Here is a 19683-nt window from a genome sequence, read left to right on the forward strand (position 1 = left end):
AGATTCCACATGCCACAGGGCAATGAAGTCCATGTGCCACAACCATGGAGTCTGCGCTCTAGAGGCCATGCTCCACAGCAAGAGAAACCACCACAGTGAGAAGCTCCCGCACTGCAGGGAAGAGGAGCCACCGCTGGCCGCAGCTAGAGAAAAACCCTCACGCAGCAACGGAGTCCCAGTGCAGCCAAGAATAAATTTAAAAAGAAAAACAACAACAACAACAACTAAAACCCTTACATTGCCTGGCATATCTTCCCGTGGAGAAAAACAATTAAACCAACTCCAAAAGCTGCACACCAATGAGACTGCCAATAAAAAGGATTTACCCAATGTGTTTGTCCTGATTTCGGATGACTAAAGCTGACTCAGCTCAGGCCCTGAGGAAGTACGGACTTTCTTTGCAGAATCAAAACCTCTAATCAGCTTGTGTGTTCTTTTGGAAAAGTGGGCAGGTGGGTTATCAGTTCTGTTTACCAGAAGTAACAAGCCCGGACCGGATCACATAAGAGGAAGAAGGCTCCACCTGGCCTCGCTTCCCAGTTCAGGACACAGCTCCCAGGAGACCCCGTGTTCAGCCGCAGTGGCCCGGCCCCCACCCCAGCCTCTCCACGTGCTACCCCTGCGGTTTCCCAGAGGATTCTTGGCGCTAGGTTTGACGGATTGTCTTTCAACAAGCTCTCAGGTGGAGTACAGTGTTCTGTGCAGCGTCTTCTCTTATAAACACACACGTCAACCGTCCCCCTCAGGCAACGAAAAACACACCCCACACCCCAAACACACAGTTATTTCAGTCCTCTCCTCCCTCCTAAACCGGGAAACTCTGGCGGGGACGAGAAAGAACAGTTGGGCCCGGCTGTGATGAAATGGCTCTGACGCACCATCAGGCCCTTGGATTCTGCCATCTCACCGCCCCGCTGACCCAGCCTAGCCCCACACCCTCCGGCTGGCCAGGTGGTGGACTTGACCTCAGGCGGCCAGAAGTGACCACCGCGCGTGGGCAGTGCCCCAGGGCTTGGAAGCCACCTACCTACGGCCTGGTCGCCGCTGACCAGGAACTGAAGGATGTTGTTCATGGCGCCCATGTAGAAGATGAGGCGCAGCTGTGTGACGCACATGGTGACCAGGCTGAGCAGCAGGATGGGGCTGAACACGCTGTGCATGAACGAGGGGGCCGCTGCGGGGAGAACCGGGGGCTCAGGGAGAACCAGGTGGCCCACGGCCCACCTACCATCCAGGGCACATGTGGGGCTGGGAGGCCCCCGTCACCACACACCAGATGAGGTAGACGGCTGGGTGCAGGAGTGGGGTCACCCAGCTGTACAAAACAAGCTGGGTGAACCTCACCCTCTCTGAGCTTAGTCTATAAGGCAGGGTGGGTGGTACTGCCTGACCTTGCGGGATGATGTGGGGATGAAGGGAGGTGGTACCCACAGAGCCCTCAGGGGGTGCTGGACCCCATCGGGGTCCCCATCTGGACTGGATGCCCCCTCCTTGTCACTGGGCTGTTGATGGCTCAGGGCAGGCTTGGGAGGTGAGGGGCCACATGCGGGTGGGTACCTGTGGCATCAGGCTGGCACTTGACCTCCAGGTCGACGGTGGACAGGCACAGCTTGTGGCCCTCCTGCAGGGCCGCCTGCTCCTTGGCGCTCCGCATGGAGCTGCCCACGCTGAGGCGGCGCCCCACTGTGGTCACCTGCTTATAGAACTGCTTCCCTGTGATCTTGTGGTCGAAGCCCAGCCAGCTGAACTTGATCTTCACCCTGGAGGCCACAGGAGAGTGTCTGTCACGCTGCCCACGCCCCTGGCCGGTGTGGGAGTGGGGGCAGGCTGCAGGTCCACTTACGTGTAGTCCATGTCCTCTGGCCCCGGGAAGGGCTCCAAGGGCCAATTAAAGAAGCAGTTGAGGAAAACCAGCCCGGAGCAGCCAGCCCAGACCACGAGGATAACAATGAAGGAGGCACCAAAGTCATAGATGACCTGAGAGGCGCAAGGGGACAGGGGTCGGAGTCAGGGTGGGGCAGAGTTAGCAGAGAAAAGCCGGAGTGGGCAGGGGGCACCCGGCAGTCCTGGTCTGCCTGTGCTGAGCTTTGAGGTGAGGACATGGCCCCTCAGGCTGGATGTTTGGTCACCAGGCACCAGGCATTTCAATCATCTCTGCTCGCCCTGGACCAAATGCCTGCAGTTTGGACCAAACGCCTGCAGCTTGGACCAAACGTCACCTCCTTGGAGAGGCCTCCCCCAGCTGCCCATCATAGCACCGGCTCACAGTGAACAGCCCTGGCTGAGATTTTTTGACTTATGATTCATTTCCTCATCCATCATTAGTCCAGCTCTCTGAAGATAGGAATCCCTAGACTTGTCCACTGATGTTTCTCTAGCACCTTGAAGTGTATACATGGTAGGTGCCAAAAAAATACTCGAGGAATGAACAGTTGAATGTCTCACTTTGCTCTTCTGTGAAATGGGTGTGACACTGGCATGTACCTTCTTGGTGCTGAGGTGCGGTTCAGCGGGTGTGACCCCAGTAGAGGGCCCAGTACAGGGCCTGGTTGGTGGGAAGACTGCCAGACTGTTATTGCCAATTTTGCCATTTATTTCCAGCCCAAGGGTCCCCAGGGCAGTGGCAGACAGCTGCCCAGCTCCCCAGGGAGGGGACCAGCAGTCGGACACTGAGACAAGGAGGAGGAGGAACCTGAGGGCTCCTCCACACTCCAGGAACTTGAGGATTTCTAACATCCAGGGACGGTGGCCCTAGCTTCTCCGGACAGCTCAATGCCCAGGTGGCCGGCCCGTTGTCTATGACTCCTCCTCCTGCTCTGCGGCCTCTTCCCCTGGGACCTCAGTAAAGGGGATTTATTGGAGCTGGGGCCACCACAGAGAAAAGCTGGTTCTGAAGCCCTTTCAGGAACAACAGGATTTAGAGCAGGAACCAAGACTGATGAGCAGTGAGGTGCTTGCTTCATCCTGACCCCATGTGACTTCCACGGGCTCAGAATCCTGCCTGGGAGGGAAACAGCTGAACCAACTTGGCTGTGAGCATCGCTCTGGCAGTAGGGAGCAACAGCCCAATGACAACAGATCTGGGGGAGGGGTGGGGGGGAGGGAGAGGGGACTGGAGCTGGATTCAGGATGGGGGACATTCTCTCACTCCCTCTCTTTCCCCCCAGCCCTGAAATTCAAAGGCAGCCTGCAGTCACACCCTGCAGAGATATGCTTGACTTCACCATCCCCACTCTCACGCCTCCACCCCACCCCACCCCACCCCACCCCACCCCTGCCCAGCAGGTCTCTTTTCTTACTCCCAGAGGTGCCCAGGTGCATCCTCCCAGGGGCGGGTGGGGGGAAGGGCAGGCCCCAGTGACTTCCCTCTTCAGGGAGGGCAGAAGGAGTCTCGGGAGAGGCCTCTGCTCAGACACCAGCACACACTCTCACCTTGACTCCTGGGAAGGTGACCGCCGAGGAGGCATAGGATCCAATCATCAGGGCAATAAATGTGGACCGAAGGTCACCAAACATGTTGGGTAGCTGAAAGACAAGAAGCAAGGCAAACTTCTGCTGAAAGAGGGACAGACAGGGAGGATGAAGGAGGAAGGGAAGAGAGCATGACGGCATCCTCGGGCACCTCGTCTTATCTGCTCTCCTCCCTGTGTAATTCACGAGGCATCAGTCCAGGGATAATCACTGCTAATTGCGCGTTTTTTCTTCCCGGACTGAGGGTGATAAAGGAAGAAGCGGAGAGTAATGCAGAATTCAGACTCTGCACGTGCAGACAGGACTTCCTGGCTGGCAAGCGACCCTCCTCTCTGCTCTGGCATAGGCTAGGGCCTTCGGTCTCTGCAGGGTTACAAGGAGATGCCAGTGAGTAAGGCAACCCTCAAAGGGAACAAGTCTGTTAAAAATAAGAATCTATTTGAGGATGCAAGCCTAATTTTATAAATAAAAATATCAGTATTCCAGAACGACCAGATGTCAGCAAAAGCTGCTTTTGATTTTGAGAAGAGTAGGTCTCTGGAAGGTGCCAATCAGAATTCTACAGTCTCTGGGGTAGATGAGGAGGCTGGCCTGGGAGTCCTGCTTCTCATTTTCTAGGTTCAAGGAGGGCTTTCTCTTCCCACCTGGAAAGATCAATGGCAAGAAAAGCTCAGGCTTTCTTCCCCATGAGGCCACTCTTCCCATCTCACAGGAGCTTGTTTTGGGCCCATTCGACATGACTGCGAAGCTAAAACCCTCAGTGGATTCCATACAAATTCAGGCATGGTAAACTATGACAACGAGGTCGTGGATTCAGACTGGCATGGGGTGAAGCGCATCCTCCCCTAACTGCAGCCTTCCGTGCGCTCGCTAACCTCAGGAGAGCTCACACCACTTGCTCTGAAGGTTCTCCATCCACACCCACACAGTCCCTGGCATTGAGACTCGCTCTCTGGATCTGCGAACCTGTTTTATTGAACTCAGGCTGCTTATATGGACCTAAACTACGTCTCCCTCTGCCAAGATGTCTGGAATCGTTTTGGGGTTTTATCAAAATGCACCACGTGATGGCTGCCTGCAAGTTAATCCGTTTGCTGAACACAAGCAGTGTGAATGTATTTACCTACCTGCCCCTCATCATTTCTGCCTGTTTTGACCACAATTAAAAATGAAAAAGGGACATCATACAAGTGAAAAATGTTTGTGCTTCAAAGGACGCCATCAAGAAAATGAAAATATGATGAGACGAAGAGAGAAAATTTTTATGAATCACGTATTGGATAGGGCACTCCTATCTGCAATATATAAATAACTCTGACAACTCAGTAATAATAAAAAAAATAATCATTTTTAAAATGGGCAAACAGACATTTCTGAATAGACGTTTCTCCAAAGAAGATACACAAATAGCCAATACCGTTATGAAAAGATACTCAGTATCATTAGTCATAGGGAAATGCAAATCAAACCACAATAAGCTGCTGCTTCATACCCCCTGTGCATGCTAAGTGGCTACAATAATAATTTTTTTAAAAAGAAAATAGAACACAACAAATGCTGGTGCTGATATAGAGTAGTTGGAACCCTCCTACCCGACTGGTGAGAACCGAAAATGGTGCAGTCACTTTGCAAAACAGTCTGGAAGCTCCTCATTTAAACACAAAGCTACCATGTGACCCAGACACTTCACTCCTAGGTATATACACAAGACGAATACAAACGTATGTTCACACAAAAACATGTAGGTACATGAGTGTTTACAGCAGCATTCTTTATAATATACAAAAAGTGGGAACAACCTTCACGCCCATCAATGGATGACTAGATAAGCAAACTGTGGGATATGCACACAAGGGAATATTACACAGCCACAGAAAGGAATGAAGAGCTGATACATGTTACAACACGAATCAACTCTGCAAAATTATGCCGAGTGAAAGACACCAGTCACAGAAGACCACGTAACTGTATGATTCCATTCATGTGAAATGTCCGGAACAGGCAAATCCCTAGAGACAGAGACTAGACGAGGGGCTGTCTAGGGCTGGGGTAGAAGAACCTGGGAGGGACAGGGAGGAAATGCTAATGGTCCAGAATTGTGATTGGGGTGATATGATTAATTCTGGTGATGACCGTGTAACTCTATAAATACACTAAAATCCATTGACTTATATAGTTTAGGTGAATTGTATGGTATGTAGATTATGTCTCAGTGTCATTGTTAAAGAAAAAAAAAAACATGAATAAGAGACTTGAGATGTTTTGGGATCCCAGGATTAAAAAGGAACATGAATAAATCCATAGTGTGTGGCCAACAAAGCCATCTTGTGGCATCAGGCCAGGGTGCCTCAACAGCTTTGCCACACACACAGAGTTCTTCCTCCAGCCCCCTCTGCGCACTCAGGCTTCTCAGAGAGGGTCGGAGGGAGACAAGGAGCATGTGGAAACTTCCCCAGCAGGAGACAGAGGAAAAGTGACATGCTCATGGCCACCCAAGCACACCTAGGTGAGCCCGAAAGGCACCCAATTTCACTGTGCACACCTGCCTCCCAGATATGCTGCGGTTCAGAGGACACCCTCAGATCCTGGGCTCACGTATTTCGGCTGTGCCTCACTGGCTATTCCACCAAGGCAGCTTCAGGCATCTCCAGGCCCATATCTGCCCCAGGGAGAATCCAAAGATTAGCTTTGCTTGTATGGAAGAAGGAAACTGTTCCAGCCTGGAAGGCATGTGAAGAAAGAAGGGATCAAAGATGGCTTAGAGGGATTTCCCTGTCAGTCCAGTGTTTAAGACTCTGTGCTTTCAATGCAGGGGGCATGGGTTTGATCCCTGATAGGGGAATTAAGATCCCACATGCAGGGCAGTATGGCCAAAGAAACAAAGCACAAAACAACAGCAACAACAAAAAAGAGGGCTTAGAACCCAATCAGAAAAGCAGATGGAAGACAAAAGCCACTCAGCACAGTCAAGCCAAGAAACGCTTCTGCCATGGTAGTCACCTTTGGGTGCAAAGAGTGTTCCCAACTTTTTGACAGGGCAAGGGGATACTTCTGAAAAGCAGACAGCTTGCTTACCAGCCCTTTTTCTTCTACCCTAACCCAAGCTAGAGGCCAACAAAACCACAGAGCTTGGGGCTAGTGGGCAACTCTGACCTCATTTCCCGGAGTCTGCTCCCCAGACTGCGTCTGGGACGGGCAAGAATAGGAAGCTGGGAGAGGGTTCTGACTTTCCATCTGACCCTGGATGAGATCCTCACCCTCATGTCTGGACAAGGCCAGTAGCCTCCCAGCTGCCCTCCTGGCTTCTCTGCCTCTCCCTGCCTGGAACATTCTTTACAACACCCTGAAAATCCTCCCCCTCCTTAATATGTTCTTTTGGTAAGCATGTGGTATACACTCCCAGGGTATACAGAGCCTCAGGGCAAACCACACTATACAGCCTCCTCAGGAATGTGTACATCTTATCCTTTACCTTACAGTTATTTTTTGCTGGTTAGGAAAGCAACGCATGTTCATTGTAAAATATCTAGAACAAAGTACACATAAAAAATGAAATAAAAATTCCCCTTGGGGAAAAAAGAATTCCCCTGATATAGCCACATTATCATTTTGATGTAATTGCCTTCAATTATTTTCCTATAAATACCTATAAGCTTTAACCAAACTGGAATCAGATACTACATATTATTTTAAAAACTTCCTCTTTTTTTATTTTGTATATTATAAATACTTCCTGATTTATTCCTGTATTCATCTTCAACATAATTTGTAACACCTGTCTGGTATTTCCTTTTCTGAATGGTCTATAATTTATGCAACCATTTCTCTGATGTTCTCAGATCCTTTTCAATTTTTATCATAAATAACATTTTTTAATGGACATGCTTGAAGATAAACACATACGCAAATAGCTATTATTTCCTTAAGGTAAAAATTCCCCAAAGTAGAATCATTTGGCAAAAGGGAATCCACGTTTTTAAGTTTTTTTGTGATACTCTGTGACAAACTACCTTCCAAAAAACTTACACCAATTGGAATTGAAAAAACTTACATTTACTGATTGCTAATGACTTTGAACATTTTTTTCTACAGTTTTTAAAATCAGTTACATTCCTCATTTGTCCTTTCTTCCTAAGAAGATGTTAATTCATTCATATTAATTTGGTATAGGCTCTTTATATATTAAAGACCTTCCTAGTTTGTTCCTACCGTTAGGTATGTTTTCCCAGTTTGTCCTTTAATGTCATAGTTGATGATAGGGTTTTTCTGACCAATCTAAGTGGATTTCCCTGGTGGCTCAGACGGTAAAACGTCTGCCCGCAATGCAGGAGACGTGGGTTCAATTCCTGGGTCAGGAAGATCCCCTGGAGAAGGAAATTGCTAATCCACTCCAGCACTCTTGCCTGGAAAATCCCATGGACGGAGGAGCCTGATAGGCTATAGTCCATGGGGTTGCAAAGAGTCGGACTGAGCCACTACTGTGTTCAAACGGGTAGTCAAAGTATTTCAGCTTTTCGTAGTAGCTGAAAGTATTTTAGCTTTCAGTAGTAGCTAGTAGCTCAGTCGTGTCCGACTCTTTGCGATCCCCTGGAGAAGGCAATGGCAAACCCACTTCAGTATTCTTGCTTGGGAAGTCCCATGAACAGAGAAGCCTGGCAGGCTGCAGTCAACAGGGTTGCAAAAGAATCGGACATGACTTAGAGACTAAACAACATTTGTGTCAGATGAAATTTCTCTGAAAACAGTGTCAAGGATGACCTTGACCAGTGAAAGCTAAAGCATAAACATCCTGGCAGTGGTCAGTGTGTGGTCACAAAACAGCAAACACAGGCGGAGTGAAGTTTACCCTGGGGGCACTAATTATTTTTCAAATGTTAACACTAATTGTGTTTTATCCTTTAAGCCACTTCCTTCCCTTCCTCCCAAAGCTGTCATGCCTGCTAGAGGAAATTTCCCCCATTTGCCCAGGAGCAGCTTGATCAGAGGATTTTTCCTTATTATTAAGTTATAATATATGACAGCATACACGGTTATGTTAATATATTAAATAATATAGTAGCATTGTTATTATAACAGAAACTATTATTATCCTAAAAACCCTCATAACATCCTTACCAAGAAAGCGTCACTCATTACCCTCACTTAATGGTTCCAAGACTTTAGGATTAGAAAAGTCAAGGGGACTTCCCTGGTGAGTCTGCCTGCCAATGCAGCGCTGTACAAGGGTTCGATCCCTGATTCAGGAAGATCCCACATGCTGTGGGGCGACTAAGCCTGTGTGTGCCCCAACGACTGAGCCCTGTCCTAGAGACCATGTTCCACGACAGAAGAAGCCACTGCAAGCGTGGGCCCCGCGCGCCGCAACTAGACAAAGCCTGCACACAGCAACGAAGGCCCAGCGCCGCCAAAAATACAAAAGTTCTTTTAAAAAAAACAGTCAAGGGATCCCTAGGCTGGTAAGGGTCAAAACTAGAAGTCAAAGCACGTCAAGTTGACGTGCATAACCACTGGGCTACTCTGTCTCCTGGAAAACACACACGCGGCCCCTGAAGGGTCCACACTTGATTTGGAGGATCAAGGCAATTATCCTTACCTCTCATACCTCTCTCTGTTCCTTATTAACCACTCTGTTTGCTCTCCCCATTAGAGATTTCTTACATCTTTTCCGAAGCTCCTTTGAGGCCTACCTGCCTCCTCCCTCCCTGACCTCCCCCGGCCGACCTCCCCACAGTCCAGGGCAGCACTGTCAGGCTGCCCTTGGCTGCAGACCTTCCTTTCATCTTGTCTGGGTCTCCTCCCCCACTGGTCTCCACATCCCCCTCCTCCCTCCCTCCTTCTGCCTCTGCCCGACCTCAGCTGCACATAATGGCCACTCAGAAGCCCTGGTGATGGAGTGAATGATGGCTGAGGACTGAGCAGAGTGCCTAGTGCCGGCTGGAGGGCCGGGCGGAGGGGGAAGAACCGTGACTCCTGCCAAGTAGGAAGCTGCAGCCGAGCTGCAAAGACAGATGCGAGGAAAACACTCAGCAGGGCGGTTTCCTGACCCTGGGCTCCCAACTGCTCTCGTAGGTTGGGTGTGGGGGGAAGTGCGGAGGCCCCCTCCCTGGCTCTGGGGGGCTTCCCACCACTGCCGCCATTAATGCTGTTGCTGCCCCGGGGTAGGAGGGGGGCTGGAGTGGGCTCAGCCAGGCAGAACCCGTCCTCTGAGCCGGCCGCGGAATGCCATCCCCGCGCGAGCCGGTGGTGACTCATTCGCTCAGCCCCTGGGCTGCACTGTAAACAGGCCCCGGCTCTGTGACCTTCCCAGAGGGGAAAACAGCAGCTGCAGACGGCCCCTCCCCTGGAGTGCTGGCCTCGGAGCCGGCTACTGGCTGAGAAGCCTAGGATCCCGCACAGTGAGGATGGGCGGCCCTCCTCGGAGGACCCTCTTTAAGATGTCTCTCTTCCCAGGAGCCCCCAAGACAGGCCTGGGGCTTGCTGGCAGGCAGGGACATAAGAGCCACCTGGCACCCGCTTTCCAAATCAGTGATCTCCGGAGCCCACCAGCTAGGGGGGCTCACCCTGGCTCTTGGGGAGATGCCACGGGCCATCCAGGGTGGGGGTGGGGGACTGGCATTTGGGCCCTCAGGCCCCTTTCAAAGGTGACCCTTGTCCTCAAGTGGCTGCTGCACACACCCAATAGCCCCATGCAACCTGAACAGGCCAGGATCCAGGTACCAGTCTGGACAAGTGGACTCAGCATAGCTGGGCTCTTTTCTAACCCTTCACGACTGGCAGCTCCAAGCACACACTGCCAGGTAAAGGTCCTTGTGGTCACCTTTCCGCTTCACTGCTGAAGGGGTGGGGAGGAGGGGCCCCACTTCCCCAGCCACTTAGTTCACTTTCCCAGCCAGGTCCAGCCCTTCCGAGGCCCCCACTACACGTTCAGTCCACCCCTGAATGAGTCACGTGCTGGGGCAACTTCACGGGGTGGAAACCCTCTGATGGGTGGATTTTTCCCAGGCCAATGGTGATGGGCTGATGGCTTTGGGCTCTCAGAGCACACAACAGAAACAGAGGCAGAGCTGGCTGGGGGCAGCAGGCGAGTCCTGCTTACCTGGCACGTGGGGTGCCGTGGGGATCCTCTCCTAGCCATAGAAGCAGGTCACCTGAGCAGGAATGCTAAACTCCACACACAGCCCTGGACGGGGCCATCTGTTTCACTGCTATATCTGGAATCCTCTCCCTCCCCTCCTCCCAGGTGTTCGAAGATGGACATTTACTCTGTTCTCTTCAAACTCAGATCTCAACTCCCGTGGGATCATTTCTTCCTCAGGCTCCAAGTAAGACTCCCATGAGTCAGACAGGGAAAGCCCACAGAGAAATGTTTTCATTAAGGAGCCTGGCAGCACTTTGCAATCACTTTTCTGGGAGGGTTTCAGCTCAGAACTCCCCGTCCCACCCACGCTGACAGGGGTCAGAGTAATGAAGTGGAAAAGACATGTTCACAATGTTGGTGGCATCCACTCCCATCTCTAAGCAACCCCGGCCCCAGATCGTTAGGTGGTGGCCCCCAGACGCCACCCCAGCTGCCGGCCGCTGTTTTCCTCCAGCCGCTGAAGCGAGTTAAAGACTTGAACAAACGCGAGGCAGCGAGCAAACAGACCTGAGTGTGCTGTCCAGATGCCAAGAGGAGGCTGAGGCTTGGCACCTTGGGGTGGGCCCTGACCCCCGGTGACCTGCACCCTCCTCCTCTGAGAGTGTCGCATTGCCCAGGACCCTCTGAGGCAGGGACCTGGGAAAGCTAGCCCACCTGGCAGGAGGTCCAGCCTCTGCTCATGGGGGCAGGATCACCCATGGGTACACACACACCTCTCTGGCTCTGGAAGGGAGTCTACAGGCTGGTGGGGAAAAGGTGTTCTGTGAAGTTAGGACCCCTTCACTAGCACCAATGGGGATAGCAGTTCACAGTCTCTGGTCATCCTTATTTATACCACAACCCCTTGGGACTCAGAAAGTCCCCCAATTAAGGTTTCCCTGGCAACACAACCCCCCTCCCCCCGGATTCCTAGGTTGTCACTGAGTCCCAAAGCTGTTGATTTAGGAAGCTCCTAAAGGCGACCCTGAAGACTCCTTTGTCCCCCAGATGAGAGCACGGCTAGGAGACCCAAACAGAAAGTGCCATTGTGCTGCTGGTCTGGCACCTCCGGGAGCCGATCCTAACAGTTCTGCTTTTTAAAAGGTTTGGGCTGTGTCAGGACTAGATTCAGCTCTGCTCAGCAGAAGCCCCCACGGCCCAAGACCATGGCCCAAGAGCCGCAGGCTGCCCTCACTGACCTGCTTCTCAGTCCCCTCTCGAGGTCTGATCTAGAAATGCTCCTTATCTGAAGCCTTGTGGGACAGAGGACTGCCCAAGGAGGTCCCTGGGGCCAGGGCACAGAGGAGGAAGCCGGCGGCATGAAAAATGCTTGAGGAGGAGGGTCACATAACTAGAGCTGGGGCTGGGGGTGGGGGTGAGCCCCTGCCTTCTGACAGGGAATCATGATTGAGCAGCTTCTTGTGCTTCTAGACCTAAGGCTGTCAGACTTTTTCTGCCAAGGGCCAGAAAAACTCTAGGTTTTGCAACCATGTGGTCTCCATGCAGTGAGACTGTCACCGTCACTCACTCCACCGTCATTAGCATGAAAGAATCAAATGGGAGCGGTTCTGTGCCGATAAACCTGTGTTCACAGAAACCTGCAGTGGCCTGGATGTGGCCTGGGGGCAGGAGTCTGCTGACCTCTGCTCTAGACTCAAGAATGGGAGCCTTAGAGGGACAGGCCACCAGGCTATCTTAAAACAGACGCCTGCTAACCAAATGCTCCAGGGGATGATCAGACGGTTTTCTTGTCTGGTCACTGTCTGGCCTGTGCAGCCTTTACCTCCCTGTGGGAGAGCAAGGAGTTAAGACAAACACTCCTGCTACAGTGTGTTCAGCTTCACACAGACCTACTAGAAGCTGATGAAAGCAACAGACCCTCCCCTAGAAAAAAAACGCACCTGCCCGGGCACACACACACGCAATTTGCTTTTGGAGAATTTCAAAGAAATGCCCAGTCCTCCTGAAGCTTCTTCATGGACCTCATAAGGACCTAAAAAACTTAGGGTAAGACCACTGTTCACTCAGATAGAGAACTATTTTTTGTGTGTGTATGAAAGAGGGCTTACAAAACACAATTAAAAAAAAAAAAAAACAAGAGAAACAACCCTGTAGAAAAATAGACAAAAGACACAAAGAAGCAATCCCAGAAGAAATACAAGTTATCATCAAAAAGAGGTGGAAAGATGCTCCATCTCACTAACAGTTAAAGAAATTTTAAATTGTAACATATTAAAAAAAATAAATAAATAAATTGTAACATATTATTTTTCACCAGATTGGATTGGCTAATGTTTACAAGAATCTGGACAGGGTGTTGGAAGGGGTGTGGAAGAAAACTTCTCAGATATGCTGGAAGGCCAGCATCTGTGTATACCCTTTTGGGAAGACCATAGTCTACATTAAAATTTAAAACATGCTGATCCTGGGGCCTGGCAATCCTTCCAGGAATTTATTTTATAGAAATACATGTACAGAGATGTTCACTTTGGCAGAATCATAAATCAGAAAAATTGGAAACCAACCCAAAAGTCCATTAGCAGGAAACTGGTTAAATAAATCATGGCAATCTATATTAGAGAATCACATGGAACTCTCTAATAATGAGGCCAATCTCTAGAGTTTAAAATAATAAGGTAGATTCCCAAGGACTGGCAGGAAAAGAGGTAAGAGATACACTGTCAAGTGAAAAAGGCAAGTTGTAACAGTGTTTCTTTTGAAAAGAACTTTAGTATACTTAGATTCCTTTTTTAATACTAAAGAGTTACATTCTAAACTGATGAAGTTAGGCTTACAGGATTTTACAGTTCACATAGTACATTTCTCAAATAGTTGACTTTTTAAAATCAAACCTTTTTGTTTTATAATCATTAAGAAGAAAAGAAAACAAAAAGAATCCTTATGACCCTCCTAGCCACCCTGACAGGATTTCTGGACCACAACTACCATCTTATTTTGAAGACTGCCCTAACGGGGATTCATGGTAAGGAGGTTTTTAATCTGTTTTAGGCTTATAACAATAGAGCATCTTTATGTATTTCAGAGCATATACTCAAGTTTAAGGACCATCTCCTTCTTTTATCCTGAAATTCAGAACTGCCATGACATAGATGCCAGATTTTCATTTTTCATTTTGATGAAAGAGTTGGTCATGTTTACGCTGTCAAAGAACAAACAGAACTGGGCTCCTGCTTCACAGTGGACACAGCTGAATGGAATTGGTGCATTTGACAGTTCTAACATACTCTGTACAGCTTCAACATGTGCCTTACCCCAGAATTTGAGAGGGAGGGAGATACACCCACTTAAAAAAATCTATCTGGTTGGGACTTCCCTAGTGGCCCAATGGCTAAGACTCCTTGCTCCCAAAGCAGGGGGCCTGGGTTTGATTCCTAGTCAGGGAACTACATCCCATATTCTGCAACAAAGACCTGGTGCAGCCAAAGAAATAAATCATCTACCTGATTTAAAAAAAAAAAATAAAAATGCACAAAAGAGTACAAAGTCAGTCTCCTTCACACTACCAGGGCAAGGCAACCAGAGACCCTGGATATTTGAGTCCCCCACTCTGGAGCACACCATGTATGCGGTCCTGGGTGGTGCCTCTCTCAGCCTAACACAGACTCTACCGACTGCTCCATTTCCACGGACGTAGGCCCTGGTAGCTCACCCTTCCCACCAGGATAAAGTTAATAAATGGAGAAAGCACAGGAAGGCTGAGAAGAGGAATCGGGTCCAACCAGGCCTCTGGCTCACAGCCTGCAGGCCAGGGGTCACAGGAATGTCAGCACCTCTTCAAGTTCCTTAGAAGAAGACCAGCAAGGCTCCAGGGCCCCCTCAAAGCTAAACGAGGGCCCTTCAGCAGCCTGATCCCTGACTCATTAGTGGAAAGAGAAAGCAGAAGCCAATGCACTGCAGATAAACAGGGCTGGGAGGCACTGTGTCATTAAAAACCTTCTTGAGGGGAAACTAAGGCAGGCGAGACGTTCCTGTTGGACAGAGAAATCCCTTGGGAAGCCTCACATTCTCACTCCTTTCCCAATGGCCAGCTCTGAAAGGCACACCAGCCTGACCAGGTGAACCTGCAGATAACTCCCTTCTTCCTTCCGGGGAAAGATTCTTTTGGCTTTTTTTGGACTTTTTTCAACCTGGATCTTCATGCAGTCTCATTCAGTTCCAAGAGAAGCCCATTCTATGGTGTCCTGGGGCTACCATAAGAGAGTACTCAGCATCCCAAGAAAGGATCTCCCTCCCTTGGGAAAAGGCCTCCCTGTGCCTTGGCATTTAGAAAACCAAGCAGGGCTTCGCTGGTGGCTCCGGAGTAAAGAATCTGTCTGTCAATGCAGGAGACACAGGTTCGACCCCTGATCTGGGAAGACTCCCACATGTGACTGGGCCTGTGTGCCACAACTACTGAGCCTGTGCTTAGAGCCCCGGGGGCCGCAACCAGAGTCCACACGCCACAATTACTGAAGCCTCTGCAACCTAGAGCCTGTGCTCTGCAGTGAGAGAAACCACTGCAATGAGAAGCCCAAGCACCATAACCAGAGAGTAGCCCCGGCCCGCTGCAACTAGAGAAAAGTCCGAGTATCAGTGAAGACCCAGCACAGCCAAAAATAAAATAAATAAATAAAAATTATTTTAAAAAAAGAAAGAAAGAAAACCAAGCAGAAGTGCAGACTCTGTGATTCCCCAGAGTTTTTCATTCAGTTCTGAACAAAGCAACAGTTAGGGGCAGGGTGATTCCAAGAGAGGTCTGTTTTGAGGTTTCACTGTTAGCAAGAGCTGCCACAGAAAATATGAGAAAAGAGAGTAGGTGGCAGGTTGTTTTTCTTCCACACAGCTACTAAGCTGGCTTCCTTGGTGCCTGAGTCAAGGTCAGGAGGCAGGAGACAGGCTGCTCTGAGACTGACTCTGCTGCCTGCCAGTCCAGCCTGCAGGACTTCCCCAGCTTGGGAGCCAGAAATAGGCTTTGTTGCCACAGCTTCACCAACAACAACCCTTACTGCTTGGGATACTCCAGCAGATGCAGGTGAATGGAAGGCAAGCAAATTAGAGTCAATAAAAGCTGCCTCAGATTTGCAAAAAGATGACTGAACTAGAAAGCGAAAGTGTTCGTTGCTCGTCATGTCCATCTCTTTGTGACCCTGTGGACTGTAGCCCACCAGGCTCCTCTGTCCTTGGGGATTCTCCAGGCAAGAACACTGGAGTGGGTTGCCATGCCCTTCTCCAGGGGCTCTTCCCAACCCTGGGATCGAAACCAGGTCTCCTGCATTGCAGGCAGATTCTTCACCATCTGAGCCATAAAGGGATGTCTATAGCTGCTAAGTCACTTCAGTCGTGTCCAACTCTGTGCGACCCCATAGACGGCAGCCCACTAGGCTCCTCTGTCCCTGGGATTCTCCAGGCAAGAATACTGGAGTGGGTTGCCATTTCCTTCTCCAATGCATGAAAGTGAAAAGTGAAAGTGAAGTCGCTCAGTTGTGCCCGACTTAGCGACCCCATGGACTGCAGCCTACCAGGCTCCTCCATCCATGGGATTTTCCAGGCAAGAGTACTGGAGTGGGGTGCCATTGCCTTCTCCAATGTCAATAGGGATGTTCTCAAAAAAACTGGTACTGGGCCTTCTCTGATAGTGCAGTGGCTGAGACTCCATGCTCCCAGTGCAGGGGGCCCGGTTTCCATTCCTGGTCAGGGAACTAGATCCCACATGCCACAACTAAGACCCAGCAGAGCCAAATAAATATATTTTTTTAAAATGGTACTTACTGTTAATGAGGTAAAAGTCATGCACATCCCACCAAAGCCATTCAGAGCCAGGGCGATGAAGATGAGCACAGACAGGGCTGGAAGGAAGCAGAAGGCTGCTAAGAGGGGAACCACGACTGAGCTTCAGGGAGGCTGGGGCCTGGTCCACTGCTGACGAGGAGCTTGCTTTGAGCGAATGCTGCTAGTGATGACAAGTCATCAGGCATTAGTGCTGGACACCTGGGGAGCTGGCCCAGCCTCTGCCTCATCCTCCTCTTGCCTATTTTATGGAGTTTTGGCTCTTGCAAAAGGTGGATCCCCGTCCCCCTTTCTTCACTAACCTTACCCACAAGTGGTGGTTTAGTTGCTAAGTCATGTCCGACTCTTGCGACCCCATGGACTGTAGCCTGCCAGGCTCCTCTGTCCATGGGATTTCCCAGGCAAGAATACTGGAGTCGGTTGCCATATCCTTCTCCAGGAGATCTTTCTGACCCAGAAATCAAACCCAGGTCTCCTGCATTGCAGGAAGATTCTTTACCAACTGAGCTATGAGGGAAGCCCTTTACCCACAAGGGAGAGGTCTAAAAAAGCTGTTCACTGAAATAAAAAATACAGGTACTCCCAATCAGGAGAGGAGCCTGGATAAGAGTCTAGTGAAACACAGGCCTCCCTCGGTGGTTAAGACTCTGCACTTCCAATGCAGGAGACGCGAGTTCGATCCCTGGTCAGGGAACTAAGATCCTACATGTCGTGCAGTGCAGCCAAAAAAAACCCCAAGATTTTGGTGAAAGTCAAGCCCTATTTTGGTGTTTGTTCCAAAAGTCCTTGCAGCATCAGCTCCACCTGAGCAGAGTGAGGGGCCGGGTGGCTTCTGAGCCGTCCTAAAGTGCAGGCCTGGGCTGCTCTGAGCGGTTCAGCTCACGACCTCCGCACACGCTCCTGCAGCTGGCCTGGTTCTCAAGCTGGCATCAGTGAGTCCATCGGGGACTGGCCTGGCTCAGTAATGAGATGGGTGTTCCTCATCCCCTGAGAGCTTCTCTCAAACACTTGTCTGGGGCCATTTGCTTATCCAGCCACCATCTGAATTAAGTCAGTGGGTAAAGGTCTAACAAGTGTCCCTCTAACTCGAGTAGTGAGCACAGGCCTGGCCCAGCTTCCTAGAGCAGGTGGGCCTGCGAGCACCTCTGGGTGCTGTCTCCCCAATCCCTGACAAAAGGGTAGAGGAAAAGCATACTCACAGTTTGGGTTACTTGCTCCATACGCAATCAGCAAGCAGGAGACAGCAAAGCAGGCACTAAAAACAAAGAGAAATACTACATTATTGGTTATCATCATTATTGTTAATATTGTTTATATGAAGGTATTTGATACATGTCAAGACGTTTTCAGAAAATGTACATACGTTCTTTTGTTCAACAGTTCTAAGGAGCGTAATTGGCTCTATTTTATGGATGAGAAAAATAAGACTCAAAATAACAAAAATAAAACAACAAGGTCCTACTGTATAGCACAGGGAATTATATTCAATATACCGGGACAAACCATAATGGAAAATAATACAGAAAAGAATGTATACATATAAACATATAACTGAATCACTTTGGTGTATAGTAGAAATTAATAAACATTGTTAATCAACTATATTTCAATAAAATAAATTAAAAAACACACACACACACACACAAACACAGGCATTCAAATACCTAAAAATAAAGAAATAAAAAACAAACCCAACACAGAAACAAAAATGAAATTCTCCAGTGTCCTAGCTAGCAGGTGGCTAAGCTGGAATTCAAGCCCCAAAGCCAGACCTGGTAAACACCCCACTGCACTGCCCGCTCCATTCCCCAGACTGGACAGAGTCAAGGCTGTAAAGCAAGAAAGGACACAAACCATCCTGCAGACTCCTGTGTCTGCTTAGCCAGGGGACAGAAAGAACCCCACGGGGCAAGGGATGATGAGTGGCAGCTTTCAAACCCCCTCTACTTGGCTCTGAGCTGGGGACCAAGCCATTGTAAGCTCCAAAGAATGAATGACACTGATCCCCCAGCTGATTTCCTTCAGGGCCATGGGCCTTGCTCATGGCCAACCACTGCCCTGCACAATGCTCACTCCCAGTGGGACTGGCTTGGGGAGGACCCTGGCCAGACAGGGCCAGCTGCTTGGCAGACTGACCCTGAGACTGGAAGACTGGAGTTTTATAGCCTAGGAACACACCCTAGGAGGTGCATAACATGACCCACTAAGGTGCCTGGGGTAGGGAAATGCTATTTTACAATTTTAGAAATTTTATAATTTTCCATTTTGTAATTTAAAATCTCAGCCATTTTATCTCTTTTGTATATGTATCATAAGGCATATAAAATACTATATGAGATGGTGGATGTTCCCTAAGCTCTCTGTAGGATTCATTTCATGACGTATGTAAATATGATCATTATGCTGTACCTCAGTCTTACACAGGGCTGTACATCAATTAATATCTCAATAAAAATGGAAGAAAAAATAAAGCACATTAAACATTAAGAATGACATATGTATAGGCCTGCGTGCTTAGTCACTCAGTCGTGTCCAACTCTTTGCGACCCCATGGACTGCAGCCCGCCAGGCTCCTCCGCTCATGGGATTCTCCAGGCAAGAATATTGGAGTGGGTTGCATTCCCTTCTCCAAGGGATCTTCCCGACCCCAGGATCAAAGCCTGGTCTCTCGTACTGCAGGTGGATTCTTTACCATCTTAGCCACCAGGGAAGCCCGACAAATGTGTATATTATTGATGATTCCATGTGCTTATATTAGAGGTATGTGTTCAAAATCTTTTTTTCTCACAGAGATGGAAGATGAAAAAGACCGGAAATCATAATGACAAGCAGGTCCTCCCAGGCAGGCCTGAGTCCCGTGACTTTTCTATGCAGATCGGAATAACACAAGGATCACAGCAGCCCCGTCGCAGGTGGGCATTCAGGGAGCACCACAGTGCCCCTGACAGCAGATACCAGGATCCCGTACAGTGGGGAATCGTGGCCCGGGCCCCCCCCCCCACCCCACCCACCTGCCTCCCCCCCAGAACTGACCTGCCCAGCAGCCTAAGCTTCCTTGGGCCGTACTTGTCCATGACGATGCCCAGGGGCAGGGTGATGGCACTGAGCAGGAAGGAGCCCACGGTGAAGGCCAGGTTCAGCATCTCATCCTGGGCCTTGCAGCTGAGCCAGCCATTCATCCGGCTCACCTCCTCATGCTCTGGTTCTGCCGTGGCCCCCACTGTGACGTTGGTGACGTTCTCTGTGTAGAGGGAAGGGAACGTGATCACAGGGTCATGGCAGGGATCTCCAAAGACCAGAGGGGCAGG

General features: G+C 49.7%; 1 protein-coding gene across 3 annotated transcripts in view; it reads right to left on the minus strand.

The window, feature by feature from the left end:
* Positions 1 to 19683, minus strand: part of SLC43A2 (solute carrier family 43 member 2) — a 44368-nt gene that overhangs the window by 14786 nt on the left and 9899 nt on the right. For all 3 annotated transcript variants that reach the window (XM_019980821.2, XM_019980822.2, XM_070772821.1), the window contains exons 3-9: positions 19409 to 19616; positions 17575 to 17630; positions 16358 to 16434; positions 3433 to 3525; positions 1844 to 1977; positions 1558 to 1760; positions 1028 to 1174 (exon numbers count right to left, since the gene is read on the minus strand). In XM_019980821.2, the coding sequence (XP_019836380.2) occupies positions 1028 to 1174; positions 1558 to 1760; positions 1844 to 1977; positions 3433 to 3525; positions 16358 to 16434; positions 17575 to 17630; positions 19409 to 19616 (918 nt within the window). The remainder of the gene's footprint in view (positions 1 to 1027; positions 1175 to 1557; positions 1761 to 1843; positions 1978 to 3432; positions 3526 to 16357; positions 16435 to 17574; positions 17631 to 19408; positions 19617 to 19683) is intronic.

This window comes from Bos indicus, chromosome 19 (assembly GCF_029378745.1).
Source record: "Bos indicus isolate NIAB-ARS_2022 breed Sahiwal x Tharparkar chromosome 19, NIAB-ARS_B.indTharparkar_mat_pri_1.0, whole genome shotgun sequence".
Taxonomy (NCBI): domain Eukaryota; kingdom Metazoa; phylum Chordata; class Mammalia; order Artiodactyla; family Bovidae; genus Bos; species Bos indicus.